Source organism: Heterocephalus glaber, unplaced genomic scaffold, assembly GCF_053883595.1.
Source record: "Heterocephalus glaber isolate CG9 unplaced genomic scaffold, H.glaber_assembly_v1.0 deba00001429, whole genome shotgun sequence".
Lineage (NCBI taxonomy): Eukaryota > Metazoa > Chordata > Mammalia > Rodentia > Bathyergidae > Heterocephalus > Heterocephalus glaber.
In genome coordinates, this window is record NW_028258294.1 from 1,819,350 (window position 1) to 1,836,209 (window position 16,860).

At 34.1% G+C, this 16,860-nt stretch overlaps 1 protein-coding gene across 33 annotated transcripts in view; it reads right to left on the reverse strand.

The window, feature by feature from the left end:
* Positions 1-16,860, reverse strand: part of Dlg2 (discs large MAGUK scaffold protein 2) — a 2,046,311-nt gene that overhangs the window by 785,307 nt on the left and 1,244,144 nt on the right. For 2 of the 33 annotated variants that reach the window (XM_087212065.1, XM_021247191.2), the window contains exon 1: positions 15,959-16,476. The exons of 28 other annotated variants lie outside the window; for them this stretch is intronic. In XM_087212065.1, coding sequence (XP_087068191.1) covers positions 15,959-16,267 — 309 coding nt within the window. In that variant the 5' untranslated portion in view covers positions 16,268-16,476. Of the gene's footprint in view, positions 1-15,958; positions 16,479-16,860 lie in introns of those variants that run through there. 3 more of the 33 variants (XM_021247193.2, XM_004868253.4, XM_087212064.1) reach the window with 2 other exon arrangements.

The window sequence follows — 16,860 nt, forward strand, 5'->3', positions numbered from 1 at the left end:
GAATCACAACTGCTAGCCTCACTGTCCATACTTGGGCCCTGGTTTGCCTTGCAGAAAAAACACTCTGTTTTTAATGTATTGAGTAGCATGTGTTTATGTATTAATATTATTATGTTTTAATTAAAATTGAAAAATTTGAGCTACCTTAAAGAAATCCAAGATGGTTCATTCTCTATCACAAAAATAGGAGATAGGATTCATGGATGTAATACATCTCTAAAGGAAGTACAGTATGTTACATGTTGTATTGGTGAGGGCCCTGTTCTCTGGCTAGAACAACTGCAGCAGCCATACTTTTCACTGAGCTGGGAAAGGAAGCTATGCTGAAATCACCAACTGTCTTCCAAACAACAAAGGAGTTCAAAAAGCTGTTTTTATTTCAGAATTTAACATATTTACATCCATTAAAAGATGAATTATTTAAAAGGATATATATATATATATATAATGTATATCTTCCACAAGAGCTATAAGTAAATTATTCTGAAAACTATATTGCTTCTACTCTACCCTAAATATATTACATTTGCAGAAACTCCATTATAATCAGTATTTTTGAGTTGGGTGGGGACCTAAAGAAGTTTAGTTTCCTGATCATGTCAAGCTTACCAGTCTCATAAATAAAGTCATTGTCAACAAATGCAGACTTCCATAGGATTAGTGTATAGCTCAATGAAATGGGTTTCCCTTTGGGTTTAGAACCTGAGCTCCAACCACAAGACTGGTCCTTGCTCATGGTATATGCTAGGACAGGTTTCTTTGCTTATCTGCAAAATGGTGATAACATGGTATAGGAGAAATTAATAGTAGCTGTTATAACAATAATAATAATAATAATAATAATAATAATAATAATTAGATAAGACAGTCATATGAGAGAAGTGGCACCATGAAATTCCAGAACTACAAAAGCAGCTAGAGATAAGGGCTGTCATTTTTCTTCTATATTAATTAATTACCACCTAATTTTCACTGTATTTTTTTTTTTTTTTTTGAGAGACCTTTACGTAGTCTCAAGATCTTTTTTAGCACTATGGTCCAGATAAGCACCATGAACCATTCTGCACTGACACAGTAAAACATTAATCATATTTTAAATGTACTCTAACTGCTTCATTTTACAGGTAAGTTGTAAGCACTAAGATTTTGAGACCTGGCTGGGTGATTCGCTATATAGCATAGTACAGCTACTAGAACCCAGGTCTTCGCATTTCCAGCCCTGTATCTTTCCACTGCAGCACACTGCTCGTTCTCCTCTTAATTCTGAAATCTGAGCATGAGTCCAAATGGCCAGCATCAGATTATGTAATATAGCCTTCCAGTTGTATTTTCTGCTGAGCTATGAACTAACTATGGCCCTTGCAATGTACACTTAATAGACTGATTTGAAACAAGGGACTATTTAGAAAATGAGACACTCTGTCAAGGCCATTGCTATAATGGAGTTCTATGATACAGCAATTTCAGTGATGGTATAATGAACATTATGCCAAGCTGCTGCCACTTTAGCTACAGATATTTCATGATGACAAGAAATTTTTAGATAGCCACAAAATGAGACAACAATTTCTACATCCATTTAGTCAACTGGTCTGGAAGGTACAGAGAAAGTATCTGTGCCAGTAGCTGAGGTTGAGTCTCAAAAACATGAGACTCATGAGTACTTACTCTTTTGTGATCAAACTGGTATTTAAAAGAAGAATAACTCTTAGAAAAATTATTGTTTAAGTCTTCTAGGATTTAAATCAAGAGAATAACTAGTATCAATCCTTAAAATGAAAGATACAGAATGAACAATGAACATTGACTTGTGCCAGTATTTTTTCAGTTGATGCTTCATCACAAGAAACTGAGACAAAGATTCATTTTTAATGGTTTCAATCTTTCTCTCTGTCTCTCTTTCAAAATTTGAAAAAAATTCAGATTTACCCAGTAAGTGATACTTCAGATATCCATTTCTTTTCTTTTTCAACTTCAATTTTATTTTTATTTGGATATGTTTGCAGTTTATAATGATTATATAATAATATATATTATTATAAGGTCTCATAAATGAATCTGATGCTGGGCAAATAAAAGAATGGTGGAAGGAAGGGGAAAAAGAAAGGAACTGAAATGTGCTACATACATGTAGTAATCCCCTACAGTGAATATAATCACTATGTACTGCAAACATGAACTAATAAAAGTCAAATAAAAAGCGAACAGAGTTCAAAGTAAAAAAAAAAGGAAATGATCTTTACAGACATTTATACAATGTATACTTTAACTATTCTGAGTCCATTTCATGGTTCTTAATACCTATGAAAAATAATCAGAATGATTATCTGGGGTTTCAAGGAAACAAAACGTGGAGTCTCAAGACATAATCACAATATTAACTAAAAATGTTTCTTTCTAGTCTCTCTTGCCCAATTCAACCCTATTCCTTTCTTACCAATGTGTAAAGATACTATTTTTTTGATCATTCTTAAAATGTCAGCTCCTATTCTAGCACTAAAGATACAGACAAAAATAAGGTGTAGTTTGGCTTCTCACAAAGCTTCTAATTTGATCAATGAAGTACAGATGCAAGTAATCACAATGCTAAGTGAAAGTAGGCATATGCTCAGCATTCTGTGGAGCACAGAGAAAGGAAGTGCTCAAGAAAGACAGCACTGGAGAAGATCGTGAATAATGAGTAGGGTTTTATCAAGCACAAAAACAGCCTTACAGGTAGAGGAAGATAAGAGTAAAGGTTTGGTAAGAAACTGCATGGCGGCTTCCGGAAATCAAGGAACAATGAATGACTAAATGTGACCAGAAAATAAGCTAGAGATAGAGTTGGAAATGTACACTGGGGCCAAATAAAAAACAATTTTGAATGTTCCACTAGAAAAAACAGCTTTCTTTTGGAAATTAATGTTTGACAATGTGTCTACCATGAGATATTCATAAATAAATTGTCCATGAAAAAATTTTCATTACCACCCATATTTAAGAAATATTTTTCACATTCTGTCTCTAGGAAATCAAAACCCTTCTGGAATCTGACATACCCTCTAAGAAAAAAGAAGCAATTGTTTACCATGTTTCCTCCAACCCAGACCACTCACGACACTTCCAGATATACACAAGTCAAATTACCCTTAAGAGGAAGCACTATTTTAAGTCATTTGGAGTTGCTAAGTCATTTAAATTAGCAAGTGATATAAATAGAACTGAGCATCCAAAGAGGAAACAAATATGATCTGGGAATTTCTGGCTATTGCAAATAGCTACGGAAATGATAGCACACATCTAAAAAACACTGAGAGGAGAAATGTTAAAAGGGAAATGAAATTGAGATATTGTGAGATTTAATTCTATGTCAATTAGTGACTGATCTGTTCATCAATGCCCTGGGAGTAAAAAAGTCCTGGATTTGATAATGCCTTCCTCATTTCTGGGTTGACAAAGTGCATTCCCAGTAGGAATGAGTAAGACTAATGAAAAGAGACCAAAGGCTCTAAGTGAACTGTACAGAATGGCAGCACTTATGAAGTCGATTGTTGTATTTGTTTTTTACTTAATTGTTGGAAACCTAAAAATTACAAGCCTAAAAGAAACTGCCAATTATGCTGGGCTCTTTCATTATCTCAAACGAACTTTTGTTCTCAATGTACTTATATTTCTCAGCTTACTTAAACTGGTGCCTTCTCATTTGGTCCTTTGACAACTACGTTATTCCCTGTCCTAGAAACCAGACTACCTTCACAATGCAGATTTATCAGTTTTTTCCTTTAGAATAGACAGAGACCTAGCTTTGATATGAGGAATTCAAAAAGTTGTTGCATCAATAAGTCGTATTTTAAGTGCTGACATTGGTGATCTAAGAATAATGTATTTTAAGGGATATAATTTCATGCTATCATTCTAAAGTATTTTTCATTTTAGGGATAAATGCTTACATTTTTAGGCATGTGGACCCAAACTCATCCTTGAATATGTACCCATAAGTAAACACAGTAAAATAGGAGATTTCCATGATATGCTTCCCTTTGCTGTCTCATCATTTAGATCACTCATCCTCTTCAAACTCTTACAGTCAATTCAATGCCCATATTCCACTCCTCAGCAAATTCTATTCACTGAGGGAGGTAGTCTGTCTACTTCTGCCTGGTGTACTAATTACCTTTGCATCTGACACTCAAGTCAGACTTGCTCACCTATATCAGGGTGAAAAGAAAAACATTCAGCTCTTTTCCTTCCAGAGAACAGGCACAAGGAAGAGGGTTACAGTGACAGCAAAGGCACAGGCATAGATTACTTATGAAGAGAACCACCCTGCTGTATTTGGAATAGCTGGAAATTTCTCTTATCTGGACTTTTAACCAGAAACCATACTCCTATTTGTCCATCCATCCACCCACCCATCCATCTATACTTCATTCAGTCAACAAATAAAGTATGCATTGAGTTCCAGATGAGTATTATTATCGAGCGAGGTATTATAGAATATATAAAAGTATCATAATATGTATATGTATATAATCATATGAAAAGTATTTATCCTCATCAGCAAACAAAAGAAAATTGAGATAGCAAGAGCATGCAATTTTAACTTATCAAATTGACATAGGATTTTTCAAAGGTAAAACCACTGAATGCAGGGGGGAAGACATGTTGATATACTCCCCGAATGGGGGAATTATACATTTGTAAAGCCTCTTTGAATCAATTTGGCAATTAAATTTGAAGTTCTGTAGGATAAAAATCAGTCTCTCTTGTTTTCACTCATATCCCATTGATTAACATAGTGTTTCGGTGTACGGGAATGGTTCAATAGTGAATTGTTAAATGAATATTGACTGAGTGACTAAGTAAATATTAAGAACCTTAAAGTAATTCACAACCTTTCACTCAGTGATACTTTTTCTGAAAAAGTATCCTCATGAGAAATGTGGTCAAAAGTTCATACACACTGGTGTTTTCTTCAGAGAGGTAAACACTAATAATAAAACACCCAATATAAACCAAATGCTCAATAATATAGGCTTTGGTGGAAAAATAAATTTTGGTAGTCACTAAAATTATGCCAAAAGAAAAATATTTTACTAATTTAAGACAATGTTTACAATATGTTTATTATTTAAAAACTAATGTAGTTTTATATTAACTTTTCACTTAAAAGTATAAGTAATACTGTATATTTTACTATATTTGTGAATGTATGTCAATAAAACATTTTGTATATATTTTTAGAAGATATATATGCAGAGACAAATGAAAAGGACTACATGGTATTTCTGCTTCCAACTTCAAGTTTTTTTTTAAAATATCAAAACTAAGAAGTTACTTATAAATGCTTAGTTTAAAAGTAAGCATTTTTACTACTTTAAAAATAATTTTATTATTGTTTTGGATAGAAAAATGCAAGCGTATTGTAAAAATATCAAGAAATAAAGATATTGAAAAAGACAAAAATTATTTGTAATTTCACCAAATGTCCATTCTAGTTAATGTATAAGCCAGGAATAACAAACACAGTTATAAAAATTAACAGTGACCATTAAGTAAATAGCACAGGCTACCAGAAAAGTGTACAAATATGTTCAGTCATGGATTTTTAACGCATTGGTGCTAACTACTATACTCTGAGATGTATATTTAACCATGAAAATAATGTAGGAAAAAGGTTATGCAGTCTGTACCAGAGTACAGAGAAGCTAATTATAAAATAATATTTCATGACACTAGTGCAACCTTCCAGAGAGCAAGTGACTCCTGAATTAGAAAAATAAATTGTGAAAGATGATAATTTTTCTCTGATTGTCCTCTCAAACCACAGTGCTGTATCTTTCATCATTTAAACAGCATGTTCTACTTGAATATAGGACATAATTTCTGAAATTTTAACTGCACCACAGAATTGAATAAGGATATGAGTCAAACTAAAAGCAAAACAAAAACACAATAATCTGTCTAAATATCTTTTCTTTACAATATGCTTGCTATTAAAGAGAACTACCTATTATGAATTGTGGGGCTATAAACATGGGTATGTTATGTGTCACTGTAGTGTGATGTCTTTAACTCTTTCTGGAAGATGTCTACAGGGGAATAACTGGGTCAGATGGATTTTCTATTTGCAGTGTTTTAAGGAATCTCCACACTGATTTCTGCAGAGGTTATAATAGTTTACATTCTCACCAACAATGTGAAGGGTTCCTTTTCCCCCCACAGCCTTGTGAGCCTTTATTATTATTTGATTTCTTAATTATAGCCATTCTTTCTGGAGTAAGATGGAATCCAATAACTAAATCATGGAAGCAACCTATATGTCTGGCAAAAGATGAATGGATAAAGAAAATGTGGTATTTATATACAATGAATTTCTACTGTGCCATAAAACATATAAACTTGAGTTATTTGTAGAAAAACAGAAGTAACTTGTGATCATGTTAAATGAAATAAATCGAAGACACAAACTTACATATCCCATGGTTTCTCTTATATGGGGCACACGAAATATAAATAAAGAATGAAAATAAAAGATAGGTAATAGTAAATAGATCTTACACAAAATAGAAGGGGACTAAGGGGTAGAGGAGACAGGGAGCATAGAGCAAAAAAATAATTAAGATGTGTAATGTATGTGTACCAATTCCTCATGAAGAATATAATCATAATGTTCTGCAAACATGTACTAATAAAAAAATAAATGAGCAAAAAATCGAATTACAATGAGAATAGAAAATGTCACTTTTGACCTTGCATAATGAGCAATAATAATAAATCAAATTGAGAATTGATTAAATACCTTTATATTCAAGATCTGTATTAACATTCATTCAGAAATCAAGAAGACTTTATTGGCCAGTTGTTACGTGCTGAGATTTGGAGAAACAAAGATGATAAACACAGGTAGACAGTGCTTGGATAAATATGAATACCTATGTATAATTGTGATAAAAAGTGATTGGTAAATAATGGTACATTATCCTGCTAGACATAAAGGCATGAGAGACACAGTCCCTTTTCGCTATAGATATGAATGTAGCTGAAAAATCCAGGTCCAAATGCATAACACTACAAGAACTGTCACAAGGGACTGGGTGTCCAGAGTTAGGGTCTCTGCTGGGCGTATGAAGAATCTCGCACCAGGGATTTAGCTCAGTGGCACCACGCCTGCCTTGCAGGTGCAAGGTCCTGAGTTCCATCCCCAGTATCCAAAAAAAAAAAACACCTCACATTCTTTAATCAGGTAAACAACTAACCACAATGAATGAAAGGTAATGCTTTCATTGTGTGGGGTGCTGTGTAAGTAGAGATTTTGTGTGCTGAAAAGATTAAAAGAAAATGTGTTTGAACAAGGTTTTTAAAAAAGGATAGTCTTTGTTAGGCAGAAAGGGACATATCCTCAGAAGGAAGTGGAAATCTGATGGTCTAATGCAGAAGTCTGCAAACTTTTTCTTTAAGGGTCAGAAAATAATAAATATTTCAGGACTTTCAGGCCTTACAGATTCTATTTCAACTATTCAACTCTGCCTTTGCAGCATCAAAATAGGTACAGACAATATGTAAACAAATGAGTAATAGAATTTACTTATAAATAGTGTGATTGGACTTTCCTATAATTGTTACATGTTTGATATATTATTATTCTTTTGAATTTCATCAGCTATTAAAATATGAAAACATTCTTAGCTCACAGGCTAAATAAAAACAGAGAACAGGCTGGATTTGCTCCACAGACTGTATTTTGCTGGCTTTTGGTCTAATTGGAGAAAACACACACACATATAATAGAGCACACAAAAATATCAAATATCTGAATCAGTAATGCATTTCCATCTGATCCAACCCTCCAGTTTATAATAAATATTTTGTAATACCTCTTTCTCTATCTACAATGACATTCATAGATAACACAACTGCCCACACATAATTTTATATAACAAATTAATTGAAATAAAAGGAGAAATAAAAAATCTACATCATATTAAAATAATACATTTTCAACATGGCAGTCTGTGAGTTTAACTATACTAGATGATGTGATTAAATGGTCAAATGCCCACATGTTCTGATGATGAATAAATTTCAATTAGTGTAAAATATAGACCAGATACCCCTTCTTACAAAAAGCACAGGAAAACAAAAGAGTAGACATAGTATGGATCTTGAATTAAAAGTTAGTTTTAGAACAAGGACTAATGGATCATTTGTATGTTGTAAGAGTTTCAAGGAAATACTTCCAGTTGAAATGCTGACAATATGACAAAGAAAATTACAGGAAATTGAAGTAGAGAAAGTAAGAATTTCATATTCTTACAAATAAACGGCATTTTTTTGTTTCATGTTATTGTAATTCTTTGTTTTATATAAGACATTACTTGAGGAAATACATATGTTCACTCTGATTTAAACAGTAGAATGTATGGATGTATCAAAACAACACATGGTACCCATAAATCTGTACAACTTTTGTTTTTATGTATGAGTTAAAATAAATTAATAAATAAATAAAAGCCTGTCAGTCAGAGTTCCCTAGTTAGCTAGTTAGCTAGATATCAGCTGTCTACTCTGTATTTTTCTATCATCCATCTTTCTATCCCGGCTTGTAATTTCCTCCAGGTAAAGGTATAAATTTGTTATTTAGTACTTCAAAATTTAATCATTTGCTAGAAAATAGGAAATAATGGATAAATATATGATAAACACTAATTTCAAGGCTTGAAAGAAGTGTAGAAAATTTCTAGGGCAATATCAGAATAATACTTAAAAAAGAAAAATAATATCAGGTAGTCTACACAAAATTTTATATTGTGATATATACAGTGTTTTAAAAAATAATATATGTTAAGACAATAAATGGAATATTTTAAGACAACTTTATTAGTGAAATTTGGTGAGATCCCTGGATTTCATGTTTCTAAGCATTTAAAATATTTGGTCTATGTTCTTTGGCCACATCTGTACTTCCCTTTTCACTGCTGACTGCAGCTAACAATGTATTGTATATTTCACAGTAACTAAAAGGATGGATTTTGAATGTTCTCACCACAAAGAAATGATAAGTATTTGAGTAGCTAAAAATGGTAATTAGCCTAATTCGTTCATTCCACAATATATACATGTAATGAAACATCACATTGTCCTCCACCAATATATATATATATATATATATATATATATCATTTGCCAGTAAATAAAACTTAAAATAAACTAAAACTTAGAAGCAGACAAAAAGACCCCTGCTAGAAATACTTGTTTCTTGAGCTGTTAAAAGGAGCCTGTTCAGTTCCATATTTCGGATGGTCTACAAAGGCAGACTGGCACAAGAGAAGTGTAACTGGACACAAACTGCAGTATAACATCGCTGACGGGGGGGATCTCCCAAAATGGAAGTAACTCCTAATAAAACTCCAAACAGAATGAAGTTTAGGTTTCCCTTGATTAATATATAAATGCATTCCTAGAAAATTCATGATTATTACTTGCAAAAACTGTTTTGTTTGTAAATCTCAGCTTGATTTTAGGCTCAAATAACCATTAACTGTTCTTTGTAATTCATGAATGTCCAGTATGATGTTAAAAGTTGTGGTAAGCACACGGGCCATACTTTTTGGTACAGAACATCTCTGCACATTACAGTGCATCTAGCATCGATGGCCTTTTTCTGTAAATGCCAGCCAGCATCACTTTCCAGTCATTATCAACACATAAATACTTCCCTATTTACTAAAATATTTTCTAGTGCTCTTCTCTGCTTTTCTGTCTTTGGAGACTGGTGGTCTTAATTGTGAGTAAAAATTAAGTTATGTAACTTTTTTATAATACCTAACAATATGTATGCTTAGTACTTTTCTGTCAGTAACCATTGGTTATGAAGATGAACGCATAAGGGCTGAGAATGGGAGGGCATTTGGAACAGTTCTGAGCTCAGAAATATGATCCAATTCTGCCACTAATTGTATGACCTTGAGCAAGTCTTTTCTCTAGGCTTCAGTTTCTTCTTTGGAAAATGTACTAGGTGACCACTATTTTCCCATCCAGTTCTGACATAATTCTAAAGCATTTAGATGTCTATCAGAAATTAAAAGCGTAGAACAAAATAGAGAATGGAGGAGAAGAAAACTAGATGTGGCTACATTCATAACAGATCAAACAATATCAGAAAATGAAGAAAAAATCGGCAGTGCAGATGGTAGTAGCAAAGAGAGAGATTTGATTCTTGGCATGAGAGTTATATAAGAAGATAGAACATGTGTGTGAAATTCACAACCACTCAGCAATGTGAAATAATGTCCTTGGACTAAAGACAATGTCTCTATGTACTATATTGTACCAGCAGTAGCTTTACAATATATGGGTCCAGTTTTCTACCATAAACATCGAAAGCTGAATCCAACTTGCAAATATCACAGATCACGGGGTCTAAGTGAAGTTGTCTTATTCTGGTGTGAGCACTGTGGCAATCAATTCCAACCATTGCAGCTTAGTAGTACTTGATGAGACAGGGAAGGGATTATCTGGGGTACAACTCTCTCAGGATTCCTGAGACTAGAAAATGATGGAGAACTGGGGAGCCAGGCCTCTCAATAGTGTAAAAATACTCCAATCTTTTAAGAAAATTCCTGCTATATTAGAGAATTATAGAAGTGTGATGGGCGATCCGGGGGGCATATACCTCCCAGTTTATCTCAAAGCAAGTCATTTTGTAAGATGTTGTGGAAAGAATAAGGGAGTCATATATGCTTGTATATTCGAAACAAGCTCTGCCCTTTCCAGTAGTGTGATCATGAGCAAGTTATAGTTAGCCTCATTTCCACATCAGTAAAATGAGGACTCTGTCAATGTTATTGAGTGGATTTAAATAAATGACTAACAAAGTTCCAGCCCAGTGCCTCACATGTTGTAGGCATCATTGTTCAGTAAACATTAAACCACCTTTGCTCTTTTCTTTCCCACCCTCCATGCTTTGCTTCTCCTTATTCTGCCTTGGAGAGAATGTTTTGCTGATGTCAGCATCCAGTAACTTGGGTACCAGGAGTGTTGACTACGTGGCTTCAGGTCCACCACAGGAATGCTTAGAACTTTAATTCTTTCTGCAACTTCTATTTTCCTTACCCACGGGTGGCTGGTGTTTCCCAGAAACTAAAAATGTTTTATTTCCCCTTGGTAAGGGGCTCTCTTTCTTAAAGGAATCAGTCAAAGCAGGCATAGAGTTAAAGTATGCTGTCAGATCTTTCTGGCTGGCATAAGCAGAGGCTGAAATTTCAGCCTAGGGCGATCCTACATCCTTGACTAAAATCTTCCGCACACAAGTTGCTGCAAACTGCTCTTTATGGAGTTGTTGCAAAAAGACGAAAGGGAAATTCACAGAGCTCTTCTAAATACTTGAAATGTAATTGTTCTCATGAGTGATACTAGAAAATCTTTCAATCTCCTTGCTTCTGAATATAAGCTTATGGAAATACTACTTCATCAATACAGTTGTATTCTACATGATTGTGTATGTGTGTGTGTGTGTGTTTGTGCAAACAGATATAAATTTCTGAGAACCCAAGGACAAAATGTCGCCCTGGCATCAGCATTATGTTGTACTATGCCAAGAGTTTCTGGAGAGTTGCCTAGTTTAACCTTCATCACTATAAGGAAGCCATAAAAAATTCTGTGAGCAAACTAGAAATACTAATGAAAGAGCAAAATACCAGTGACTAATTTTTAGGATAATAAGTTCTTCAGATAAAAAACCCCCCAAATTTGGATATCATCAATAATAAAAATACCATTCACTGTTCTAAGTGCAATGGTGGGGTCTTTATTTACTGTCTTCAGATCTTGTTACATTTCTTCGCAATTTCATTCATTTGCCAAGTTTTTCATAGGAGACAAATGAGGCTGAGAGAGGTTAAAAAATGAGGTCACACAGAGCTAGAGAGTTCAAATTTAGGATTGTGTGGCATGAAAGCACAAATTCTTTCAAAAGTGCTTTCCATTAATTAACGGGTGTCAGTTGACAGAGTTATAAAATACTAGTAGTCGAAGAGATTTCAGGGTTCAACTGGGGAAAGCTAATAATCTTAGAGAAGTTGAGGCTCAGATGGATTCATTTCCCATGAGGTGTAACACCAAGAGACGAGCAGAACAGGAACCCATCCCCTGCAGGGACTCTGTGCTTCAGACTCAATGGAGTCCTCATCAAGACACGCCTACTTCTCTGTGAACACCCCTCTCCACTCCAGGCCCCTGTGTCGATGAACCTGCCCTGTAGGACTCAATGCTCTGGGCAGAAAAAACTCTATGCAGTTCTGCATAAGCAACAGGACATGATATATTTTTTAAAATTTATATTTCTACTCAAAAACTTTACCTTATTTTATCCATTTAATAAACACATTCATTTTTAATTTTTCTCAAAATTCCAGTGACTTCAACCCAAGTGTCCTCACTTCTAATAAGCCTTCACTGATTTATCTCTGTTCTTTTCCTAGCCAGTCAGGAGTAATGACTTAAGGAATAGGTTAATAATAACCAATATTTATTTATGTAGATTTGGTCCTCACTCATTCATTCTTCAAATATTTATTGATCTCCTAGTAGGTGAAAATATTATGGTAAGTGCTTTGCATGCATTATGGTATTCATTCCTCCTACTCTATGAGGTATGTACTATTTTACCTCCATTTTACAAATATAAAATCTGGCCATAAAGAGATGTACTATCTTTTCTAAAAAGGATCTTTCCCTCTTACTCTTCTGAGGTGTTTTTGTATCCTAAACATATATTTATTATGTTATCTGCAGTATACCTTGGGAATTTGTTTCACTTCCAAGTTATGATTTATAATGATATAATTCTGTGTGTATCATGATATATTTGCTGAATGTTATATATCACTTTAGGCTGTAAGCAATATAGTGGTAGAAATGATCTACCATTATATCCATAGGCTATGAATGTTTCACACATGGCAGGCACTGAGTATATGATAGTTGAATAAACAAGTGAAGAATAAATGGATGAATGAAGAACAAATGCATTGAAATCTGGTTTCTAAGTCTGCTGTTCTGCGCTGACTCCCTAGGTTAGTCTCACTGGGGAGAAATGCCACATAAGCAATGATGTGCATGTTTCTTCTCAAAGCCGACACTAATATCCTAGAAGGGCATTATAGAACCCATTTCTGAACACAAGAATTTTCCATTTTCTTACCTATTATTATGGTTATATTGATTCTACAGATCCAAATAGAATGAAAACTTATTTGAGAAGAGGCAAGAGCTATTTTTTAGACCTGCTAAAAAACAACATAATGACAGAGTCCTGTTAGTACAGTGCACCCCAAATAACAGAATCTTGGCAAAAAGTCTTGGGAGGAACTCAAATCATTACCATAGCCCTCTATTATAGAAGCCGGAAATCACACTGCTGATTTCCACATAATATAGCAAATATCTCTGAGGGCAAGATCCCAGATCCTAATGCTTAACATCCCTCAGGCACATTCTGTACCTCATGTGGGTCCTGGGCTATTCTAAAACATGTACCACCTTTTTACTACTTTACCAAGGATTCTAATGCTTAGTACCATTAGCTACCATCTTTGGTTTTGCAATATTTCACAGGATATCTTGAAGTTAAAGGGTAAATATAATATTACAAAGTTCTCAAAACATATTTAGTTTTGATGGACACATTCATACAAATAGACACATATTATCTTTTCTTTTGTGATAGTATACACAGGTATATAGTACTTAGACATGTCTGTATAAATTATTACATATATTCTATATAATTGTATGAATGAATATAAATATATAAATACGTATATATCAGCATTTTTGAGCACTGAGCAGAAGTTAAGTAAATATGTTTCATGGAAAAATATATTCTATGAAGAGAATGAAACATTATTTGGAAGAATAAACTAGTATTTTCTCAGTGATAAAACAGAAATAATACTGAACTTTAATTTTATATATATACTTATATACATGAAATATGTTAATATGTGGAATTAGATATTATGGAGATAGTTGAAGATATTAAAATCTATGCAAAGATATGTACAAGCATATTAAAATTATTCAATATGATGTATTTGAATGGGTACAGATATGAGTAAGAGACATCAATAAATCATGGCAGCACTTTTATAGATCTGGAATGACAAAGTATAAAGTTTTAAGAGAAAAATGTCACAATATTGAAAATCTTAAACCATATGATATTATTGATCCAATGTTTCGGGGTCACTTTCTTGCCAATAATAAAATACATATGAATGAAAGAGAAACTGTATATAAAAAAGAGTAAAGGGAAATAGGGCTGTCTCACTTTATTGCCTTCTCATATGTCACTGGACCTTTAATTATAAATACAGAGAGTCTATTTAAATACTTTAAAGTATTAAATGGCTATAAATTTCAGGCAAGTAGGAGGCTGACTTGAAAATCAAGGATGGGAAGTTTTCTTTAGTTGAAAATGTTTCAGGATTTTTAGTATGGCTATTATAATGTAATATTAGAGATATTGCATTGGAAATTATGATTTATGAGATTAAAAGTGTATTATATTTTAGATGAAAGAATTGCAACAGTAAAGTGAGTTTGTTTTGTCTACTCTGTGCAAAAGGGAAAACAAGCCATATGCTTACTGTTATATTAGTCTTCTATCCTATGACCCTATGTGAGTCTTGAGAATATAATACAATCAACACAGAAATATATGATAAAGAATTTTAAGTGGATATATTTGTTAATGGCCATATAGAGTTTTCAAAGTTCTTACAACCATTTATTAACTTTGGAATTAATGTCAACTTTTAAAAATAATTGCATTTCTGAATGTCAGACTTGCATTTCAAACTGAACTAATTTCTAATTTAAGATGCTGAGATGCTCTACAACTCTAAGCCAAGCTTATAATTTTGCATCAGTGCCTTAAAAGCCATATACATGGTCCTGTATAGGTAACTATATTATGAAGAGCTAGTGAAATATGATATTCTTGGAAGTACGTTCAAAAAATTATTACTAAAATTGAAATGTCCTCTACACCTCTCAGATCATAACATTTTATTCATGATCAATATCTATTTCTCAATTATGCTAAAACATTGAAATAGGAATTTTTTTCTGCAAATGCAGCTCTTTTCTTTTTAATGTACATTTAGGAACAGTCTTTGTTCTGTATTTATGACAGTACTACAGGTGCATTTTACTTAGAATTTATAGCATTCACAAGAAGTTGCTTTCAAGCTTTTTAAAAATGAACCAGCCTGATATCTGGTAAAATGCTAGTAGTTTGGGAGCAAAAATAAGCTAGGAATCAATGAAAGGAATGCACACATCTGCTTCATAAATGCGCTATAGGACAGAATTATAGTTTTTAATATAAATAGCCTTGTTTCTCTATGAATAAGTGAAATGTTTCATTTTTTTACTCTAAATGTAATCATCCTCTATAGTTTTCCTAATTATTTTTTATTTGTAAAAATTATTTAGTATAAACAAATTTCTTTTTTCATAACTGAAAATGTATGCAGTAAACTCAGAATAACATACTTTAAATCATTCTTTACTACAACTGAAGAATAGATGTTCTTTTATCTTTAAAGAGGTAGAAAATATTCAATTAAAATTTATTTTTTATTTCTTAAAAAATTATAATTTTAAAGGTAAGCTAGACAGACTAGAGAAGTTAATGCTTAGAAGTAAAAGTCCTTTAACAGAATATGCTGCAGGAGAGTAAAATCATCTGAGAACAAAATAAGTTGAATTTAAGAAAAGTCACTTAAAGGAAACTGAGCACAGCATCCTTGGATTTTGCCAGACCACCTAGAGGTGTAAGCCCACAAGCACCCATGGAAATGACAGGATTTTGGGCCCAACATTTTTAAGTCAGTCAGGAGGATCAGCAAAGTTTCTAAACCACCCTTCCCTTACACAACTTTCTTACAAAAGTCACAAGGAAAAGGCTCACCTGTGCTGGGCTGAACCAACCATGTGGGCAGGCACAGCGCTCCCCACAAGTTGCTTTGCCTTTGGTGCTTGTCTTGTGGGGGCTTTTCCGCACACTGTCCCACAAGGTGACCAGCTTGGTCCTGTTTGAAGCTGAGCCCCCAGGTCCTGAAGGGGGCATGGTCTGAGAACTGTACCCGAGTCCCTGAGAGTCCCTCTGCCATCCACAGGCACAATGGGCATCCCTGATCAGTGTGGGCACATTCCTGCCGGCATCCATCCCATCAGACCCCCGGCTGCAGCTGTGTTGCTTGCTGAGGTATGCATTCATACTGCACTGATGCCTACTCTTGTCTTTGGTCAGCTCTGCACAGAAATGTCTCCTCCCTCACACCCCCTTTTTCCAGGCAGTTGTAAAAGTCTCTTTTCCCCCGTGGATCCCTCTGTATCTTTGACAGCTGCTATAAGCAGTGCATCGTGGGAGCACCGGGAGCAGAGAGAGGAGCTCCGCACAGCATTATCTGCGGGCTGGTAGCTCTTTGTCAATAGATGACTCAACTCACAGAGCAACTTGACAGTATCCCTGCTCTAGGCAGAAGCAATCAATGCTCCACACAGCTGGGCTACAAGACTGTACACTGTATTACAAACCCTTTCTGGATGCAGCCCCACAGTAAAGAGTACTCTTCACAATTTAGCATTCTGACTTTTCCCTCCCCTCCCCGATCTCCACACAAAATAAAAACCCCAGGAGAAAGAACTTCTTGTCAAACTACCAGGATCCTTCTTTCCAGAAATGACTAATCTAGGATGAAACACTATAGCATAAGCAATTTAAAATTATGGGAAAGTTAACCTGTAGAAGAATTTTCATTATTTACAGGAATCACTACCTGATGACACAGACCAAATCGGATGATAACT